Here is a 22370-nt window from a genome sequence, read left to right as displayed (position 1 = left end):
ACGTGCTGTTCCCTCTGCCTGCAAACCCTGCCTGCTCTTATCCCCTCTGTCTCTGTAAAGACACCTTCTCCAGAAAGCCATCCCTCACCTTCCCTCTGAACAAGAATCTCAGGATGCCCAGGAATTCCACCTGTTTTCCTGCTGTTGTCTCCCTCTCTGGGCTTTGTTCCAAGGTCACTGTTGTGTCTCCAGCTCCCACAGAGGGGGCCTCAGAGATGGCTAAATTCAATGCAATGGATTTGGTTCTTCCAGACCATCCAGCAGGGCCGGCACACAGTAGGTCCAGCCTGCACGGACTCATGCACCGTGGGCCGCCTTCCAGAGCCCAGGAAAGCCGGTGGGAGGGAGGCCCCTTGTTGCCAAAAGCAAACAGGCCGCCCAGGGAAGTTTTGCTCTGGGTCACACCCGCCTCTGGGTGTCTGCCAATCTTCCTGCCAGAAACCACAGGCCCAGCCGAAACTGCCCAGAGTCCGGGCCACACGGCTTCGGAGGACTTGGGTCAGCGCTGCAAAGGGGGGTGTCCTACGGAGCTCCTGCTGGGTCCACAGCGTCCCTGGGTTCAGGCTGGGGTCTGGGGCAGGGCTGCGGCGGCCACCCCCTTGGGCTGGGAGGAGCAAGAGAGGCCCCTGCCATCCTGTCACAGGCTCTTGGCACTGGCACTGGCTCTGGCTTTCACACGCTCAAACACACACACACACTCACACTGGCAGGCACCCTCTCGGTGGCCTCTGCGGTCTCATCTTCAGGTAAATGGGCTCATCAGTGGGAGCATGAGGATGGGGACAGGAGGGGGAATGCAGAGGCCAGTGTGTGCGCGCACACGTCTGTGTGTGTGTGTGTGTGTGTGTGTGCGTGTGTGTGTTTGCCTGGGAGTGACCTCACAGCCGCCGGAACATAAAATCTTACAGTAGGTCCTGCCTCCCAGGCTCAAAGCTGGCTCCGTGGGGGACACAGTGACATGAGAGGCACGCCACAGACCCACCTTCTGGCCTTCTCCCTTCTCTGTCTCCTCTCAAAGGTAAGGGGGGCCCCGGGCCCCAAAATGTCCTGCTGACTTCCTTGGTGTGGTGGGAGAGGTGTGGGATCATTGCCAAAGATCCCCTGGAAGATTTCCTGCAGGTCCCTGGTGTTGGGCACAGCCCAGCTTCCCTCCCCGGTGCCCAGACATTTGTCTCTGGCCAGCTCTGCTGTGCTGCCTCAGGCGAGTCCCTACTCTCTGAGCCTCAGCTGCTCCCTCAGCTAAATGGGCAAAATGATCACAAGGTCTTTGCAAAGATCACAATGGTAATTCATCAGAAGGACCTGGACCGTGACAGGTGTTCCAAAGGAGAGGGCCAGGACTATTGGCGGTCCCCAGAGCCCTTCTACAGCACTGAAGGGGGTGTCCTCATTATATATGGGAAGACGCAACATACAACCTGCTTTGCCTACCTGGAGCCAGGATTTGGATGGATGTTGGTGTCTACCTGATGGGAAAGTTCATACCGCAAGGGCATTACTGCTGTTGGGTGTGAGTGACCTGCAGACCTGGGCTGAAGGGGGACAGGGAGACATTCATGGAATAGCGATCTCCTCTCAGGGAACATTTTTCACAAGGTTTGTGAAATATCTACCTTGCCTAGCATATCCAACAACCTCATAAGGAATTATTATCCCCCGTTTTCAGGCAAGCAAGGCTCAGAGAGGGGAAGCAACTTGCCTAAAATCACACAGTGAAGAAACATCAGAGTAATCGAGGCGGTGGAGCCCAGGTGGGCTTGGCTGTGTGGGGAGTAGGGAAGGGGCACTTCTATTTGTGCCTCTCCTGCTGCCCGTGCCTCTTCCCCTACCTGGACCAAGGCCCCAGCTGTCGAGCCCCATCATTCCCTCAGCAAATGCTGAGTTCCCGATGCCATGGAGACTGGCCCCACCACAAGTCACAATCTCATTGTACGTTCATGCTTCTCTGAGGATCATGGCAGGAGCATTTCTCTCCTGGATCCTGAGCAGGAGTGGGGGGCAAGGCTGTGAGCCCAGCTGGCATCCTGACCCCACTATTTTTCTCCCCCAAGGGGCTGAGCAACACCCGATGCCCGGGTGAGTGGCTTGGGTAGTTGGAATAGGGGACTTGGGGTTCCGGGGCCAGGCTTAAATGAAAGACTCAAAGGAAGCTGTCTGGGACTCACTGTCCACCCCTCCCTTATTCTCTGTCCCCGGGAGCTGGGCGGGCGGCATACCGCACAGAATCAGGGACTTAGTCATCATGAATACAGAAAGCCACAACCATCCTCAGGGAGAGAATTCTAAGTCTTCTGGCAGCCTGTGGGCTCCTGGGCTCAGGTCTGTGAACAGGGGAAGGTGGCAGAGACCCGGAAATGGACAAAGTCACCGTGACCAAGAGCCAGCCTTGACTTCATTTAATCCCTGTCCGCATTTCCAGATAGGTGGTCTCACCCCTTTGAGAAGGAAACAGCCTCCTCCCCACGAAGCATTTACATGGTGTGTTGAAGGTCACACAGCCTATCCAGGTACAACCTGGATTTCAACTCTTTTCTAGAATATTCCATGTCCAGGGCTCATCCCCCTGGTGACTGCAGCAAGGCTCAGGGGAAACAGCGTGAGTCTCCCTGGAGATCCAGGGAGTTCAGAGAAGACAGGTCTCTCCTTGGCTGGGCTCCCTTGACCTCTCACTGTCCCTCCTGAATAAATAGGTAAACTGAGGCAGAGGCTAAGCTGGCAACAGAGCTGCCCAAGGACAAAGGTGGGTTGTGGTGATGAGAGCCTGGGCCTTGGATTCACGTGGACCTGGATTCCAGTCCTGACTCTACCTCTTATTGGCCTCGTCCCCACACTGTTTTGAGTTTCTGTTTCTTGGCCTTTCCTGTGGACACAAAGCGAGTACCTCATCTGAAAGGGTTGAATTAGCACATTACAGCTCACAGCATGCCTGTGGTCAATGCTGGCCACATCATCGGTATTATTAGTGGTCCCGCCTGGGTGTCAGGACCAGCACATCCCCCTAAGCCAAGCTCACCCCATAGGCAGCTTGGGTCGGGAACCCGGGTACAAAGCAGAAGGCTTGTGGCCTGGCCTGGGAGGGACCCAAGAGCCAATTCTGGTCAGGGGCCCCACTACTCAGTAACCAAGGGAGCCCAACCTCTGCTTTACACAGGGACCCCAAAGTCTGGCTGATGGCTCCTCAGGGTGATTCCATGAGAATTGTTTCCAGATTTATTACAGTGCAGCCTTGGGTTCATAAAGAGGGACCCTAGATGCTGCTGTAGACTTCCAGACAAGCCGGATGCTGCTGGTCCAGACCAGGTTTTGAGGGGCAAGGCTAGGCCATCTTCTCTAGAATCTCTCCAGTATAACCCACTCTCCAGCATGGAATTCCTGCAGAGATGGCGACTCGCTCCCCTGTGAGGCCCGGGGCACAGAGCTGCCCGCCTGCTTCCTGACCAGTGCTGTCCCTGCCTGGAGCCACCACCCCCATCCCGGCCCCCCAGGCTGGTTGGCCAGTCTGGGGCGGCCCCTGGTGGCTGGGGTGCAAGCTGCAGTCCACTGAAGGCAAGTTTGCAGGACTGGGGGATTCTACGGGTGGAACAAAGAGGGCCAAGGGTTTCACTGCCTGCTTTGGGGCCACACAGAAGTTTGGAGGTGATTCATTCTATTTTTGTAAACTGTAAGTCTTCCATCCTCCAGATGAAACCCTTTGGTCCTCCAAAGAGCCTATGGAACTAAAGATCGACCCCCCACCAAGGGGGCTACCTGGGAATATCTTGAATTATGCCGGCCTCTGGGTCCCCACCTTCACATGGACATATGGGGAGACCACGGCATCTGGCTTCTGGCTTGATTGTTTCTCTGTCCTGAGTGTGGAGGGACAACCAGGACACTTGGATCAATACCTTGACCCTCTCCGTGGGGGATGGGTCCCTGGCTCAGGCTTTTCCCAATTACAGGATCCTTAAGGAGGAAGTGGGCTCAGCTTTGCAGCTAACACACTCTGACTCTCGGCAAGATGCTTTCTCTCGCTGGAGCTCAGTTTCCCCCATCTCTCCCTGGCAGGGGAATGGGGGTTAGAACTGGAGCAGAGGTGTCAAAATCCTAGCTATGCATCAGAAGCCCCAAGACAGCCCGGTAAAAACACAGATTCCAGAGCATGTCCCTGGACGTTATATTTGGGAAGTCCCAGCGGAGGCCTGGGGATCAGTATTTTACCAAGTTTCCTGGCAGATCGGATACATATCCAGAAACATACTCTGGATTGTTCCAAAGATCAAAAACATCTATGATACTGTGTGATTTATTTAGTTGTCAAGACAAATATTTCCAGTCTACATGCTAGAAAATGTGCAGTGCCCTGCCATTGTAATCCTTTGTTTTGCTGATTTTGCCTTTCTGTAAGCTTCTGAGGGCGGGGCCCAGGTCATCCCTTGTAATTCCCGACGGTGATCATCATGGCTAAGGCAATGAGCATCTACAGCATGGGCTCTGTGCTCAGGGTTTAACACGCATCATTTCATGTATGAAATCCTGAAAACAATCCTCTGAGTTAAATATTACTGTTGCCCCTTTTCACAGATGAAGAAACTGAGACTTGGAGAGCTTGAGTAACTTGCCCAAGGTCACTCAGCTAATAAGGAGCAGAGGCAGGACTGCGACTCTAGGCCAAAGTCCTTGCTCACGACCACAAGGCCACGCTGCCTCTTAGGGAAGGGTGTCGCCACACTGCCAAGGTCCAAGGCCAGGTCTGTGTGACCCTGGGGCCAAAGCGTGGACCCCTCACTGCCCACCTGGAATGCCCGTGGCCGAGTGACATGCTCTGTCTCTGCAGGTGTGTGCCCAGCTGTGCCCAACGCCCTGTGCCTGTCCCTGGCCACCACCACGATGCCCACTGGGGGTGCCCCTGGTGCTGGACGGCTGTGGCTGCTGCCGGGTGTGCGCACGGCGGCTGGGGGAGCCCTGCGACCACCTCCACGTCTGCGACCCCAGCCAGGGACTGGTCTGCCAACCCAGGGTGGGCCCTGGACGCCGAGGGGCTGTGTGCCTCTGTAAGCAGGTTTGCCGGACGGATGCGGGTGTTTTTGAGAGGGTCAAGGCTGAGGGGTCCTGAGACCAAGAGAAGCTCTTCTCTATCTCCTCACTTCAGGTGCACCAGCTGGTGGCCCACATTTCCCCAGGCCCTCCTTCGGCTCCTCCCCTCTTGTCTTGGCTTCCACCATGCCGCCCACCTGGACAGCGTCCCCTCATTCCTATCTGTCCAAACCACAACCGACTGTCAAAGCCAACCTCACACACTCCTCCCCAGAGAAGTCCTCTCAGATTCCTTAAACCGGGAATCACTATCCTTTCTCAGGACCTTCACAACACTTCTGAGAAAATAAAAGTGCAACTGTTTACTTGCGGGGGGGTAGGGGGGGCAGCATGGAGTAATAGGTGTCAGGCAGTATGCTGAAACTACCCCAGGACCCTCACATAAATCACATAATCCTCACAAGGACCCTCCGAGCTAAGTCCTTCCAGACTCACTTTATAGATGAGCCAGCCGAGGCTCAGTAATATTAACTAGCATGATTACTGTTATGCAGCTCGGGACTGGGCCACACAGGGTGTGATGCAACATTTCATTCTGCCTTCCTCCTGGAGTGGGAGCCCTAGGACCTGAGTTCGAATCCTGAGTTTGCCATTTACTGGTGACCTGGAGCATGTTCCCTCTCCCACCATTCCAAGCCTTCGTGCCCTTGGATGCTTTAGATCAGAGTTTCTCAACTTTGCTTTTTGGACCGGACAATTCTTTGTTATCATTCTATATTGGGGGAGGGGAGCTGTCCTGTACCCGGCGGGACCTTCATCAGCATTCCTGGTCTCTGTTCCCTGTACACCCCTAGCATGTCCCTCACCCGCAAGTCGTGACACTCTGTCTCAGACAAATGTCCCCTGGGGAACAAAACCATCTCCAACAGATAACTACTGCTTTAGAGAAATAGAAAAATGGGAGGGTGTTCTTTTTTTTCTCAATAAGTCTTAAAGAGCAATCTATGTCTTCATCTGTTTGCATGTATCACTTTAAAAAAAGAACAAGGGCTCATGGATCACTGATAATGAGTCCACTTACAGAAAAAAAGCAAGTTTTAAAAAACCCAACAAGACTAATAGACATAAAGTTATCAATACTAAATCCTTGTTAAACACTTTTTTTTTAAATCAGGGGAGTGTAATCATGAGAAGATAGTGATTTGTTTTATAAACTCATACATGATTGCTAAGAAAAATGTATCTAGGGAAAAAATGAGATAAGTATCACTTATCTTCCCAGGCTGCTGTTTCAACGAGCCAGGACACATCTAAAGCATTTGGAAGCATTTTATTTATCCAACACTTTCATAGCCCTTACCATGAGCCAGGCACTAAGGGCTTCACAAATACCACCTCATTTAATCTCACAGAAATCATATGAAGTTGGTACTAATGTCATCTGCATTTTATAGACAGTTGGAAAAAAGAGGCACAGAGAGGTTAGGCAACTTGCCTAAGGTCACACAGCTCATAAGTGGCTGAGCTGGGATTTGAACTCAGGGAGCTGGCTCCACAATCTTCCTGTCCATCCCTCTACTGCCTGATTCTCAGCATATGATTAGTACATATTGGCTGTTCCCGTCATTAAGTTTGCTAAGGGGCTTTTCTTATTCCATCTTGATTCAGACTTTAGACTGTAGCTGATCTTTGCTTCTTCCTACAACTCCCAGCCGTGGTCAGGCAACATAGTGAGTGCTCATGAGCCAGATCTGGAGGCTGGTGAACCCCACAGATAAGACCTTACAGAGGCGGAGTCTAGGTCTTAGCTCTGGAGGGAATATGATGCTTCAAACTCTCCAGTCAATTCCTAGCCCGACAGACCTCTGACAGCAGACTCTGAGCTGTGTGCGTGTCCACCATAAGCTCCTGACACCCCACACCCCGAGTGTGCAGCCTGCCCAGCTTAGCCAAGGGCATCTCCACCCTTCCTGCAGCTTGAATTCAAAACCTTACAGTCATGAATTACAGTCATTCTTGATATCTGTCATTTTGTACAACCACATAGTGCCCACCAGCGAAGTCTTCACAATATTCTAGAACCTGATATTCTGGTCCCTTCTCAGTCCCTCCACGGCTACCGGCCTGGTCTGAGCCTCACCTCATGTGTTGGCTGTTGCAGTGGCCCTATAACAGCCTCCTTAATTCTGTCCTCACCCCCTACTCTGTTCCCAACACAGCAGCCACAGGGCTCCTTTCAATACGTACATCAGATCACATCCCTCTTCCTCCTCACGGCCTCCAACGGCTTCCCACTGCCTCCAAGTAAAAGCCAGTCCTCTCAGTGGCTACAAGGCCCTGTAATGTCCTGCTCCTGTTTTCTCTCTGACCCTGCCTAACTCCCTCTCTCTCTCCTGCTCTCTGCTCCAGCCATGCTGGCCTATTCTGTTCCTTAAATACCCTAGGGGAGGTCCCACTGCAGGGCCTTTGCACTGGCTGTTTGCTCTACCAGTGTTCTTTTCCCCCAGGTATCTGCATGGCAAGTTCCTGCATCTCCTTCTCATCTTTCTCAAATACAACCTTCTCTGGGAGGCCTTCCCTGATCACCATGTTCAACAGCCCTCTCCTGAACCTTGCCCCCATTATTTTTCTTGCTCTAACCACCATTGGACGTCATAAACTCTACTTGTTTATAGTGTTTATTTCCACTAGAGTGAAAGCTCCAACAAGGGCAGGATTTTTGCCTGTTTTAGTCATTGTTGTATCACGAGTCCCTAGAACATGTCTGGCACATAGTAAGCCCCCAGTAAATAAGGACTGACTGAATGCATCAATGAGAGTAAAAGCTCTGGAGAGGCTGGCAATAACAGGGATCGTTCAGGGCACGTGTCTTGTGGGCACACCCTTTACACATGTGATCTCATTAATAATGAACGTGTTCCCTCTCCCACCATTCCAATAAACCCTTAATAATGAGGTAGGTCCTATTATTAAAATGATTTTGCAGATGAAGTAACTGGGGTTCAGAGGGGTAAAGTCACCTGCCTGAGGTCACACAATTTGCAAGTAGCTAAAGGAAAAAAAAATCCTCTGTTGTTCCTTCTCCTGCAAAGGACTCTCAGAGGGAAGGAGGGACGCAGAGATCACCAGATGACACGACTGGGCTCTGAAGTTATTTGAGGGAGGTTGCCGGACAAGGGGGCATTGGAAGGACCTGGAAGAGGAAGTAGGGTTTTGGCAACTATATGTGTATATGGTTGGTGGGGGGCAGGGGGTGGCTGATTGAGGAGTACGTTTGGAGGTGCCTCCTGGTGTTTGGGATCCCGCACAAAGGTACACAGATCCCAGGGTGGGGAGTGGCCTCCCAGGGATCCTCAGCCCCACCCCCAGCCAGCTCTGAGCTGGAGGACCAGGAGAGGTGCCAGGAAACCTTGCTAAAATTATCACCCCTCCAGCTGACTTTCCGAAACAATCCCTCTGTTTACCAGATCCTCCCGGAGACCAGGAACCCAGGGCTGTGGCCCCAGGAGTCTGGTGGGAGACCCCTCAGGATTGAGGGGCAGCTGCCCCTAGTTTCCAGGAAACTGGCGGCCACATGATCCAAGCCCAAGGTCAGGGATTTGGCGTCAGAGGGCTGTGGTCTGGAAGGAGCTGGGAGAGAGCTGGCTCTCATTCCGTCCTCCCCGAGGAACGGACATCCCCCACTCCCGTTCACTGAGCATCTGCTATGTTCCAGGCTTTCGGCAAAATGCCTTAAGTACACTAGTTCTTTTAATCCTCCAGTGGCCCTGGGAGCCAGGTAATTTGGCTCAGAGAGGTGCAGTGACCTGTCCCAAGTCCCACAGTTAACAAGTGGGAACAGGGGCTGGCACCCACATCTGCGCAGGTCCCAGATCCCTGCGTAGGTATGGGCCTGTTGGAGGTTTTATTCTGAAGACCTGGGAAAACCTGCCTTCGGGCAAATCTTTCCCCAGACCCAGCTGAACTACCCCTGAGTCTCCAGGACTTTCGGCTCCTCCTTGCTCTGCCCTCCCTGGGCGGCTCACCTATGCCTCTCCTTGGCTTTTCATTCTGTCTGGCAGATGGTGACTTTCACATCTGTCCACCGCCTGGTGCTCCATCTTTCAAGACAAGGACTATGTCTTAGTCCTGTCTAGGAGCCCAGTGGCTTGGCACCCAGGAGGGGCACACAACACATCTCCGGAACTGTAAGAAATCAGAACCCTTTCATGAGTGTCTCTTCTTTGCTGGGTCTTGCACGAGGCATTCATTCAAACGACCTGGGTGTGTCCCAACCATGCTCTGAGCCAGCATAGGGCGGCCCCGGCCCTCAGGGAGTGCTTGCCCAGTGCAGGAAGTGGGAATAATGCCTGTATCTTGAGGGCTTCATTTGAAGAGTGTCTCTTGAGCACCTACTGTATGCCTAGCACGGTGTTAGAAGTTATGGAATATCGTCTCTGTACTGGAAGGCATGGAGCTATTCTCATCATTGCTATTGTTAAGGCGACTCAGAGAAGTTATCTAAAGAACTTATCTAAAGTCACAAAGCCAGCAGGTTAAGCCCAGGCCTGGCAGGGATGACTACAACCTGGCAGAGGCACATTGAAAGTGTGTTGCATGAACTCTCAGTGTGTATGTAAGTTATATATTTAATAATATAGTATGTAGTAATATAATATATATTAATTAATTACATTAATAATAACAACAGAGCATCTGGGATCTGTTGAAGGTCTCTTTTATGTTGGATTCATTACATATATCATTTCATTTGGTCTCTACCACAACCCTGTGAAATAAGTGCCATTATAACCCATTTTGCAGATAAGGAAACTGAGGTAAGAAGAAGTAAAGTCACTTGGCCAAGCTCCATAGCTAATAAAAAGCAGAGTGGGGGCTCCAACCAGGCCAGTGTCCCCACAGCCCCTATGCCAGGATGCGGTACACCACACTGTCTTCCCGACGGCACCAGGGGAGGCTGGCGATGGGGACCGGCTGGAGCGCCTTGGCAGTGAGCAGATGCCGAAGGGACTTGGTCCCCAGCCGGATCTGGGCCAGCTCTGCAGAGAGACCGGGTGGAGGATGCGGCTGGCACGGTCTTGCCCAGGGAAAAGCTGGGGGTCATGAATGCGGGTCCGGTTTCTCCTCTGCAGGGGGAGAGGATGACGGGAGCTGTGAGGTGAACGGCCGCCTATTCCGGGATGGGGAGACCTTCCAGCCCCACTGCAGGATTCGTTGCCAGTGTGAGGACGGGGGCTTCACCTGTGTGCCCCTGTGCAGCGAGGACGTTCGGCTGCCCAGCTGGGACTGTCCGCATCCCAGGAGGGTTGAGGTCCCCGGCAAGTGCTGCCCTGAGTGGGTGTGCGACCAGGGAAGGGAGCTGGGGGTCCAGCCTCTCCCAGCCCAAGGTGAGTGCTGGGTGGGCCCAGGCCAGGGCCAGGGCCACCCAGGGGTGGGGCTTCCCAGCAGCTGGGACACCTGGACTTGTCAGAGCACAGGTTTCCCTGACCGCTGCTGGGAGGGGCTGGTGGCTGAGGACACTCGGAAAGCCCGGGAGGAGTCACAAGACTTCTTTAAACTGACAAAGCAACAAGTAAATAATTCTAAATCATAAATAATGGAAGATAAAAATTGGTGGAGGAACGGGGAAGGGAAGGGAGGGCTAGGATACTTGGATCAAATGCTCCCATTTCATAGCAGAGGTATACTATTATGATATACATTAGTATTCTATTTCTAATATATTGATATGCATTAATAATACACTTATATAATTTAAATATTATGTAATATTATGAATATGTAGTTATTTGGGCTTATCCAAAGGGGAACTCAAAACTGAACCAGGCAAGATGGTTACCTCTGGGGTGTGGGCTTAGGGGTGGGCAGAGGTGGAGGAAAGACAGTTACCTCTTGCTATAAACTCTTCAGTTTTAGAGAATTTGTTACTGTTACATTAGTGGGTTATTGTAATTATATAAACATGATCTTTTTAAAGAAAAGCAGCTGAAAAGAAGGCATCGGTTCATTGATGGTGGTGCCGCATCAGAGTAGAGTAGGGTGGGGTTCAGCATGGAGTCTGTCTGGGTTCTAAGCCCAGCTTCTCTGTTGCCTAGCTGTGTGACTCTGAGAAAGTTGCTTAACGTCTCTGTGCCTCAGTTCCCCCAACTATAAGATGAGGGTAAGTGTGTCTAACTTGCAGAGCTGTTGTAGGGGTCTGGATGAGTAAGCCCAAGGAAAGCAGTCACAGCAGCAGCTTGCACAGAGCACTCCATCCGTGGTGGCTGTCATTATCCCTGTTGTGGAATGGAACACATCCACGTAAATACATAGGAGAATGACAGTGAGTTCATCTCATATATGAAAAATCTGGGTGCGACACTGTAAATGCAATCTCATCTCCATTACGTGTGTCCGTGTGTGTGTGTGTGTGTGTGTCCGCATACGCCCTGCACACACACAGGTGCATATCACACATATCACAGGCTTTCTCAACCTGGGCACGAGTGACACTCCGGCTGGGTGATGCTCTCGTAGGGGAGCTGCCCTGTGCCCTGCAGGGTGTTTAGCAACATCCCTGCTGGGTTCCAGTAGCCTCAGTCCCAGCCGTGTCCATCAAGATGTCTCCGGACATTACAAAAGGAGGGGAGCACAGTCACCCCCAGCTGAGAACCATTTGGTTAATAAGGACCGGAAGAAAGGAGACCACAATATTAAGAAAGCGGAATAAGATGTGAGGAGGAGGAGAAGCTAGACGGTGCTGAACCCTCCCATCTTGTTCCAGGTACAGCCTCAGAAACCCTAGCAGCTTTGCCACTGAGTCCCAGCACCTCTACTCACAGGCCACAACCTTCTTCCTGGAAGATGCCATGGGGTGCAGAAATGAGAAACCCACCACGTACTGGGGGACCATCATGGCCGGCACCACCGTAGCTGCCTAGTACCCGGCACAAACGAGGTGCTCACAGCACCGTGCTAAGCATGCCCCCTCCGTTATTTTACTCAGTCCTAACTATCACCCATTAGAAAACTTACATGGGAAGAAACTGAGGTCCAGAGAGGCTAAGGGACGTGACCAAGAGGGCGCTGCTGGCAGCTGGGTTGACTTGGCTGCCAGGCCCGGACCTCACAGTGCTGACCTCTCTTTCTTCCCCCAGGACCCCAGTTTTCTGGCCTTGTCGCTCCCCCACCCCCTGGAGCCCCCTGCCCAGAGTGGAGCACAGCCTGGGGCCCCTGCTCAACCACCTGTGGGCTGGGCGTGGCCACTCGGGTGTCCAACCAGAACCGCCTCTGCCGCTTGGAGACCCAGCGCCGCCTCTGCCTGCTTGGGCCCTGTCCACCTGCCAGGGGCCGCGGCCCACGGAACAGCGCCTTCTAGAGCGGGGCTGGGGATCTGGGGGCTCCGGGACCACCCTCCCCAGCAGGCAAGCCAGCGCTTGGGCCCTGAGCAGAAGGCAGATGGCTCCTCCCCACGCCCTTGGCTAGGCAACATAATCCAGGCCCTGGAGGACCAGAATGTTCACAAGCCGTCTGCTCCATCTGGACCCTGAGATAGAGCCGGGATGTCTGCCCCAGCCCCCTTCTTCTACCTCATGGCCTAGGGGGCTGGCCAAGGTTTCCAGGGTCTTCTGCTCCATTCCCAACAGCCTTTATCAAACATGTGCATAGGCAAGCTTCCCAGCAGATAGGACAACCAGCTGTCCCTTAATCATCAGGCCGAGGCAGGTGCTGGGCTGGACTGGCTATTTTTCTGGGGGTGTGGTGAAGAGGGGCACACAGATATTCTGAATCTCCTGCTTCCTTTCCTGGAGTGACATAAAAATGTCCCTGTATATGTGTCTGTGCAAGAGCTTGTAGGTCAGGCTTATGCTGTCTGAGAAAGCTCCCCCACACCCCACCATCTAGGGTAGAATTCAGAGGTCGCACGTTTTGTGAAAGTCACAAGGTGAAATCACACTCTCTGGAAGAAAGTCGGAAAACAGGCCGGAGAGTGATCTATTAAACCCGACTTGTATTCACAGGAATGAACCTTTCTCAGGCACCTACAATGTACCAGGCGCAGAGCTAGACATTTTATATATAGGTTGATGCTTCGCAACATTTAAGACCAGAGAAAAGTAGGGGAGCATGAAGGATAGCCCCCTGGGGCCTGGGAAACGTGGCCTGAAATAAACCAACCCAAGTGTGAAATTCTGTCTGAAGTCTCATGTTTTATTGCTTAAAAAAAAAAAAACAAACAAACCTATGTACAAATTTTCCATCCTCTTCTGTGATCTACATGTTATGTTTAAAAATAAAAACTGTGTTTTCATCAGACTCCAACCAGGAAATTGGAGACCACTCTCCGTATTTAAACAGGGATTTCTTCTTATTAAATTAATTTTATGGAGGCGCGGTTTACATGCCGTGAAACACACAGTTCTTACCGTACGGTTTACAAAGTCTTTGAAAATGTGAACACCTGTGTGATCAAGACCTCCATCAAGGTCCAGAACGTTTCCAGAATCTCAGGAAGTTTCCTTTGGCCCCTTCCTGGTCATCTCCTCCGCCCCTGAAGGCAAACCCTGTTCTGAGTTTTATGACCAAACAGGAAGGAAAGCTGGTTCTCGAACTTCACATCAATAGACTGGGTACTCTTCTATGAATGGCTTCTTTCACTTGGTACCAGCTGTTGGAATGGAGGGTTTGAAGGAGAGCCCAGAAGCTGGGACCTGCCAGCGGAAGATGGAATCACAGCAGGTCCCTCTACCAGGAGCAGGTGCAGCCTTACAGAACTAACAAAAAGCCGACAGAGCTGGGGAGGCAGACCTGGCTTCTGCAGTCCACCACCCCCGCCCCAGCTTCTAGGGGTGCCTCCCATGGGTCACCCCCACTGAGAAGGTAAGAGGCAAGGGAGCCTGGGAGTGTGGGGCAATGAGGTATGAAGCTGAGCAGGGGAAGGACGACCCGCCCCCCGGAACAGCTGCCCCCGGGACTTTGCTCAGGGACCACCTCTTCCCAAAACCCCAGACTGAGAATCACAGGCAGCATCTGACAACTCAGTCTTCACAGAATAGAACTAACTTCAGGGCACAGAAGAGGAGACTGCTTGGGAAAGTGGTCTGTCCAAAAGCTGGTCTGCTGCTGGGGAGAGATTTTAGCCCACGCCAAGCTGACCTGACTCAAGACTGGGCTGATGGTCTCTCACACGCTGAGAGTTTCAGTGGGTCAGATTCCGCAAGGTAAACTCTGAACACATGGCCAGGAAAAATTCAGGTATTGTCTCTAGAAGTGATGACAGCCAGGATGAAGACAGCTGCTAGGGGCTTTCCCCACAACTCTATGTTGCACTTGGGACACACCCTAAAGGAAAGTGCTACTGATGTTCCCATTGTAAGGATGGGATAAATGGAGATTCGGAACTATGAGTGAGTTGTCCTGGGGTTGTAGTGCTGGACCCCTGGCCGGCTGGCTGCAAGGTCTGCGACCTCACTACCCAGCAGCTCAGAACAGAGTGGCACAGGGTGGGCTTGGCCATCTGCCCCGCCTTGGCTCTGAGGTTTCCTAGCTCGATCTTAGGCAGGGTACCTGACTTCTTTATGCCTCAGTGTCCTTTCCTCTAAAACGATGACGGCAGTACTCTACACAGAGGGCTGTTGAGTACTGTGCGATTTAAATAACAATTTTAGCCATCATTCTCTGGACCTTTTTAGTGCTTTAGTCTTTTCACCTGTAAAATGGGCATAAATAGAAGTGCCCGCCCTATGCGATCACTGTGTTGAGCGAGTTCCCATCACGTAGCGGTGTTGTATCAGGTCAGTCGTTCCTCTGTGTTCACTTGAAATATAATCTGTACAATCCTGCCTCCACGATTCTTTGCAAGTCAGAGAGTGATATGAGGCAAAGGCTGAGAATTTTCTTGTGTATAAACAAGAGAAGGTGGTGTTGGGGGCAAGGTTACAGGTAAAAATCAGACTAACCCCCACTGAAACTCCTAGCCCAGAGGTACCGGGCCCAGCCATTCCCCATTATATATTTATTTATATTTAAATTAAAGATTTTATCTTTAAGTAATCTCTATACCCAACGTGGGGCTCAAACTCACAACCCCAAGACCAAGAGTCGCACTCTCCCCGAAACGAGCCAGCCAGGCACTGCCCCTCCCCCAGTTGTATTTATATTATAATATCCATGTTGTCGCAAGTAACAAGAGTGCATTCCTTCTCAACACTGGGTGGCATTTCATTGCATGAATATACTACACTTCATTTATCCATTCTATACTTAATGGGTAGTTTCCAGTCTGGGCTATTACGAAGCCTGGTCCCATTCTAGCCCACATCTCCTGCTGGACATTGGTGAACGTTTCTGTGGGATAAACATCCAGGAGCAGAGCTGCTAGGGTCTGCATTCTTTATCCTGGGTCAGACTATCTCCCAGTACAATGCAGGTCTCCATCCAATACATGCTCAGTAAAGACTTATTGCATAAGCCATAAAGGTAGGAACTAACATTCATTACGTTCTCACCACATACAAGACTCTGTTCCAAGCATCTTCTATGTAATCACTCACTTGACCTTCCTAGTAACCATTTGAAGTATAATTATGCCCATTTCACAGAGAACCTGAGATATGGCAAATGAAGGAAATACCCCAAGTTCACAGAGTTCACAGTTGGCAGAACCAGGATTCAAACCGAAGGGGGTCATGCTCAAGAGCCCACACCCGTGGCCACCAGGCTCCCCTGTGTGCAGTCACTGCAGGGTTCAGGGATAAGGCAAGCCAGCCTGGACAGGTGGTGGGAGCAGGAAAGAGAAAACGGGAGAATCGCCATGACCTGACATTTCCTGTGGGGTCTTGTCTGAAGGGTGGATGTGAGCACTGGGGGAACTAAGATACCCAACACAGCCCTGGGCTTTGTGCTGGAGGATGGCAGAATGGAGGGGCCACACTGCCAGAAACTGGGGTGAGTGGGGAGCCCCTACAGGTGGCAGATGGAGGGGTGCCTCAATGTTTTGAGTTTGAGGATGAAGTAGTCACCCAGGACAGTGTGGCTGGAGGCCGCTAGATATCAAAGATGGGTCAGGGGACATGGACAGACAGAGAGACAAGAGTTCGGGTTGGGAAGTAGAGTCACTCACACAGATTGCCCTGGCCATTTGGTTACAGAAACACAGACAAGTACGTGTGTATGCTGGTGTATAAACCTCTTACCACCCCTGTCTTCCCACTGCTTCCCCAGCCAAGGCCACCACCATCTCTGCCTGGATGACCCCTGCAGCCTCCTCTTGCTCTCCTGGCTTCCTCCCTGTTCCTTACAGTGTGTGCCAGAGGGATCTTGTGAACACCAAGCCAAACCACGCCACGGCAACCCACAGGACCCCACTCTGTGCCCCAGTCACCTCTCTGCCCTCAACCCCTTGCTCATGCTGCTCTGACCTCACTGTCCTCCTGGCTGTTTCTTGAACATGCTAGACACTCCCACCTCAGGACCTTTGCACTGTCTCTTCCCTCTGTCTGACATCATCTTCCCCCAGATACCCCTGTGGCTACTCCCCTTGCTTTCTTTCGGGTGTGACTCGCAAGTTAACACTTCATGGAGAGCCCACCTCGGCCACCCTCTTCTATCTTCCCAATGTATGTTGCACAAACCAAGCTTTAACACACTATCTGACTTGTTCATAACATTTATTATTCATTGACCCCATAAGTGCTGGCTGGGGCTTCCGTTTTTTGCTTTGTTGCCTGATAAATTCCCAGGACCTAGAAGAACAGTACCCAGGACAGAACAAGGCTTGGTCCTTATTGAATGAATGAAGTAATAGATCTTCCTTTTGAAAAAGCCCAGGTGACAGGGATTTCCCAGTGGCCACATGCCCCCATCCCAACCCAACATTCAACTCCAGTAGTTCTCAAAGTGGGGTTCCCAGACCAGAAGCATCAGCATCAGCATCACCTGGGAACTGGTTAGAAATGCAAATATCTTGTGTCCCACTCCAGACTCACAGAAACTCTTGGGATGGGACCAGAAGTCTGTGGGTTAACAAGTCCTGCATCTCATTAAAGTTTGTTTATGATTTCTGGAGTGTGGCTCGCGAATGGGAGAAGACAGTGGTGTGCTGCTGCCCCCTCGTGGCACTGTGCTGCCTGCTGTGACCCCAGCAGCCCGAGGTGGCGGTGAAGCCAAGGACATTGGAGGGAGGCAGGGACAGAACTTGGCCTGGGATTCCTCCCTGTTTGTGTGATGTCGCAGTTCCCTTTCCTTCAAATACTACAGAGATGCCTGTGAGGACCCCTGCACTGCCCTGACCCAGAGCCCCTTCAGCTGTCCCCAGACGACTCCCTGCTCCTCTCACAGCCCAGCTCCCCCCTCCTCCCGCAGCTAGACTCGGCAGCCAGAGGCACTTTCTGGAGCACAGTTATGGTTAGATCACTCTGCTCAAACCCCTCTGAGGCTCAGAGCTGCCTTCTGGGATGGGTCCAGGCTCTTTCCATGACTCACAGGCCTCCTCGGTGCCCCACCACACTGGGTGGTTGGGGCTCCCCACTCCAGCTCCCTGGAGGCAATCTCCCTACCCTCCACTCCTGTCTAGCCTGGATGTCCCCTGATTATTCTCCCTTAGTGCCAGTTACCACGTCTACCTGAGGCCAACCCTCCCTTTGTGCACTGGCTCCCACCCCTCTCATCCTCCTGGGTGATACAGCCCTACAAGGCCCCCTTTCCCCTTCTGCGCCTTCCATTTCTCCCTCTCTTCCAGATCATTCCCATCAACACACACGTGTGTTGGCTACTCCACTAACAAGAGGCAGGGGGTCTTCTTCAAGGGGCAACTCCAGCAGCCTCACTGGGGGTACCCGGTACTATAAAAAAAAAAATCCACCTGCCTCTTGATGGCTAAAATGCGGTCTAGAATCTCAGCCACATTCTCAGCAACAGGGTCGCCATTGAGCCAATTCTCAAGAACTTTCTCCTCTTCTGCTATGATTAATGACAACATCAGGAGGAACCCAAGGGCAACAGCCCAGACCTCTTGGACACCCTGAGGTTGGCCAATGAGCACAGTTGTAAGTATCCCATCACACTGATCTGGTTCTTATCTGTGGCCCATTCACTGCCTCCTGGCCCCTCACTACTGACTTTCCTGAATTCTGAATCGCATTGCTGGGCGAGGTCTCTCCATCCACTCTGGGTGGGATGGGCAATATTAACCCGAGCTGCAAGCCAGCGGCAGCCAAGCACAGGTGGTTGACTTTGACCTTGACCCTCTTCTCCCCTTGAGGACTGGACCTCCATGTCTTGATTACCCTCCTGCCTCCCCCAGTCTCAGAGACATCCTCTTCGCACTCCGTGGCCCTCCTGTCCTCTCCAGGTCCCTGCCCTGTGCCCCACGCTCATCCCCATCGAAGCCCAAGGTCTTGAAACCAGATGCACCATCTCACTGCTTACTCCAGATGGCCAGGCAGACCCCTGATGGGAAGTCTCCCTGGGGCCTTCCACTCAGCAGGTTACTCAGCCATCCGAATTTGATCTCCAAAAGAAACTTACACTTATTTTAAACTTTCACGTCAACAGTCCTATTTGTTATGTTTCCTTAATCAGTGTGGTGTACATATGGGTCTTTATCATATGGCTACCTAAACCCGGAATCAGGTCTTTATTAAACTGGAGTGAACAGTAGTAAGGAGCACACCCCACACCCCCGCCACCCTTGGGAGCATTCTTCCTGGGGAAGGAATATTGTAACGCTGGCCATGTTTAGATTTACTGGTATGGGGTGATGCTAAAAAGCAGATAGAATCTAGCCAGTTTTACTATAGTTTTAAATGTCTGTAAAGACAAGGCCCCCCCTTTGTCAACTGCATCTGGGGGCAGACCACCCCACCACCATGACCCCCTGCGGCACACCACAGCTTACTGGTTAAACCACAATTTCTCAGTTACATAACATTCCTAGCAGGTGTTTCTGGTGGGTGGTCTCCTCCACAAAATGATTATGAAACAGACTCAGGCTCCTTTGCTTTTAGGGCTCCACCCCATCCTCTCCTTCCCTGCATCCAGAATGGCACCAGCAGGTCAGGTAGGCGGTTCAGTCATTCCATTCAAAGCCTCAAGACTGTTTCTGGAACAACTGGGATAGGGTTACCACCATTTTGACTCAAGTAGCCAAATGATTACAGGGTAAGACTTTGGTTGCCAGAAGCTATGTCTGCCACCCCGAGAAGAGAGTGCCTGAAAAATAAAATCACACAGAGCCAAGTAATTAAGAGAAACAGATGCCAGGCAATAGGGTTTGAGCTGCTGGATCCAGCCATGCCTGAAGTTATACATCCCTAAATGTTTTGGTTATGTGAATCAATATAAATTCCATTTATATTTAAAAGAGGCTGAGTTGGGTTTCTATCACTTGAGCTAAAAGAGTCCTGGTAAATATAATTGTAGAGGGCAGTGTAATTACCGGTCTATTCTTGGCTTTTCTGTTGGGCTTCGCTCACTAGAAGCCAAGTAGATTTCTGATTCATCCTTGTGTCCCTGAAGCCAGCACAGGACCTGGCACATGGTAAGTATTTACCACATCCCTGATGAATGGCGACAGACACTTGGGTTCCAACCCCGATTCTGCCTCTGGTTTGTGACCTTGAACATGTAAGTCTCCTTTTCGAGCCCCATTTCCCGCTGTGGTGGAGATGGTTGTCTCTGCCCTGCCTTGCTCGAGGGCTGCGGTGAGGACCCGATAAGTCCAGGCTTATGAAAGTGCTTGGCAAACGAAAGCTCTACATACATGGGAGCTATAATTATATTTTCAAGGATGTACATTTTGTCCTAATTTCACCAGCCCCCGACAGACTGTGGATTCTTGGGACACAAAGCAGACGGCATGTTGGAAGAACAGAAGGAAGATGTGCGAAGAGCAGCCTCAGCTGCCCCCAGCACCACCTCCCAGCAACATCTGATTTGATGCACCTGCAGATGAGATGAGCAAGGTGGGCCCCTGCCTCCCACAGAAATCACGGAGACAAGGGGTCCCAGTGCCTCCTTGAATTTGAGTCCTTGTAAGTGACATGATAATGGGGCGGAAGCTGGATGCTTGTTCTCCAAACTGTCTGTCTTTTCCTTCTGGGAACCCAGAGAGAGACCACATCTTCTTGGCAGGTGACTGAGGTCTGGCCGTGGGCTATGATTCCAGATGTGAACCATAAGCCCCCTCTCCCCTGCACTGTCCAAGCTACCGCACTCGCTCTCTGCTCCTTGTTCTCTGGTCCCAGGCAGGGAACCCAGTGGAGGACTTCAAGGCTCTGAACATGGTTCTTAACTATTCTTTATGAGCCTAGGTCTCCTCAGACAGCTTGTTGGGGACACAATAAAAAAGAGGACTGCAGGTGTACCCGGAACTCAGAGACTCCCCACCCTCGACCCTGTCCTTGTAATGTGGGTTCCACTTGCCTTCCCTGGGACCATTCCAAGAATACAGCCTTGAGATGCTGATGTGGCATTGAATACACCTGCATGGTGTGTGTGACTGAGCCCAGGTAGGGCTTCTTTATAAGCTTTTAAGATCTGGGGGCAGGTATAAGGCGTCACTGGTTTTGCTGCTGCCCAAGACAAGCCTCATATGGGAGTTTCCCCGGCTAGGATTAAAACTGTCACCTACAAAAAAAAACAAAAAACAAAAACAAAAAAACCTGCCACCTACCAACCTGGAGTGTCCTGCTTCTTCCTTTGGTCTCTCCCTGCCCTCTGCATATGGGGACCTGGCTTCAGTCTATACCCGGAAGCACCCAAGAGAGTTGTGAGCCTATGCTGGTAAAATCTATGATCTCCTTCTCGGAGTAGTAATAGTAAATGGATAAAATAAAATATATGGAATTACAAAGGAAACAAACGATCGAAATACAGTCACTAAAACAAAAAAAGTGTGCGAGACAATTATATATGGGCTTCTTTTTTAACAAGATTGAGTCTAGTTGTTATGATTTCAGTGTGGCGGCTAAGGAGGGTCAGAGTACTTTGTGATGTCTGCTGTAACTGCAGTGAGATAGGAAAGTGCCTGTGATTTCTACTGGCAACAAGTAAGTAGGGCTAATACTACTTTAAATTCCATCCATAGAGCCCTCATCTCCGGGATAAGAGTCTCTGTGTTTAGGCATGATGGAACCCAGGAAATAAGGAGCCTGGGTTCCTGGGTGACCACGTGGAGCAGAGGCCCCTGTAATACATATTCAACCCAGAGGAGAAGATGGATTTTTTTCCGGGAACATCAAGACTCTGGGGCCAGCTGTGTGAATCTCTGGCCCCTCTCTGAACCTCAACACCCTCATCATGAAAGTGCAGATGACGATCCCAGTCCTACAGGGCAGCCATGAGGACAGGGAGCAACAGCTCTAGGTGCTTGCAAAATCTATGTAATTGGTATCGGAGGTCTTCAGACACCAGCCAGTGAACTGGGACTAAAAATAAGGACAACACAGTGGAATGTCATTAAGTCAAAAGGACACCATCTGTAGGACGATCCTTTACCCTGAACTGATGACCTTCCTAATTGGAGAGGTGATGAAATTCATTTTTGTATAAGCTGAGGATGATTATAAACAATACCTGTGGATTCCTCCCCCATTGTTCTTCACAGAGTTAGGAGTGTTATTTAAATTCACACATATTTTATGAAATTTGGTGGTTTACAAAGACCACCAAGTAGGAGACCACAAAAAAAGCTATTCATATTATCACCCCAAACTAATCTAGCTTAGAGAGGATTTGATCCCCCACCTGGCAGAGGTTTGAATAACAAAAATATTTAACATGTATTGAGGGTTTCAATGTGTCCCAAATTGATCTAAATACTTGACCTATATCTCTGGTTTATTGACCAATTTGAACTTGGTGAAGGACGCACAGAAATGAGTTTAGTTTTTCTTCAACCACTGTCTTCGAACACATTCACTCAAACCTGTCCTTGTCCATGCCTTTCAATCTAGGCTTGAACATCTCATCATAACCTTTTGAATGCTTCTGCTAAATCGGGACTGACTCTTCACCTCAAGAATGCATTGTTATTTAACTTAACAAACAGTTAAGTGGCCTAACTAGGTGCACTTTGAAACACTATGTGGCAGGTACTATTATTAATGGCATCTTACAGATACTAAGGCCCAGAGAGGTGAGGCAACTTGCCCCAGGTCACACAGCTAGTAAGTTATAGACAAAGGATTCAAACCCAAGCTGTCTGGCTCCAGAATCTTGCCCTTAATGTCGGCCTTATAGTTCTCCGCAGCCCTGAGAGCAATGTGAGGGTCCCTCTCACACCTTTCTCACCCCCAATCCGTCTAAGTTCTAGCTTTTCCTGTTTATGAGGCCTAAAGGGAGCAGTGAAGGAAAGGGGGCAAAAATCTAGCTGG

General features: G+C 51.1%; 1 protein-coding gene across 3 annotated transcripts; it reads left to right on the top strand.

The window, feature by feature from the left end:
* The first annotated feature begins 450 nt into the window (after positions 1–450).
* CCN5 (cellular communication network factor 5) lies at positions 451–13317 on the top strand. Of its 3 annotated transcripts, none has more exons than XM_032838618.1 (5): positions 451–746; positions 926–1018; positions 4817–5033; positions 10149–10403; positions 11780–12141. In XM_032838618.1, exons 2-5 carry the CDS (start codon positions 959–961, stop codon positions 11926–11928), a joined length of 681 nt encoding a protein of 226 aa, XP_032694509.1. In that variant the 5' UTR covers positions 451–746; positions 926–958; the 3' UTR covers positions 11929–12141. The 3 variants fall into 3 exon arrangements, with proteins under 3 accessions (XP_032694509.1, XP_032694507.1, XP_032694508.1); XM_032838616.1 differs by lacking the exon at positions 11780–12141 and adding an exon at positions 12153–13317 and having other exon boundaries at positions 457–746; XM_032838617.1 differs by lacking the exon at positions 11780–12141 and adding an exon at positions 12153–13317 and having other exon boundaries at positions 457–746; positions 909–1018.
* Positions 13318–22370: the final 9053 nt, after the last annotated feature.

This window comes from Lontra canadensis, unplaced genomic scaffold (genome assembly GCF_010015895.1).
Source record: "Lontra canadensis isolate GAN:19392208 unplaced genomic scaffold, GSC_riverotter_1.0 scaffold105, whole genome shotgun sequence".
Lineage (NCBI taxonomy): Eukaryota > Metazoa > Chordata > Mammalia > Carnivora > Mustelidae > Lontra > Lontra canadensis.
The sequence above is the reverse complement of the archived record's forward strand: the minus strand, read 5'-3'. Positions and strand labels throughout refer to the sequence as shown.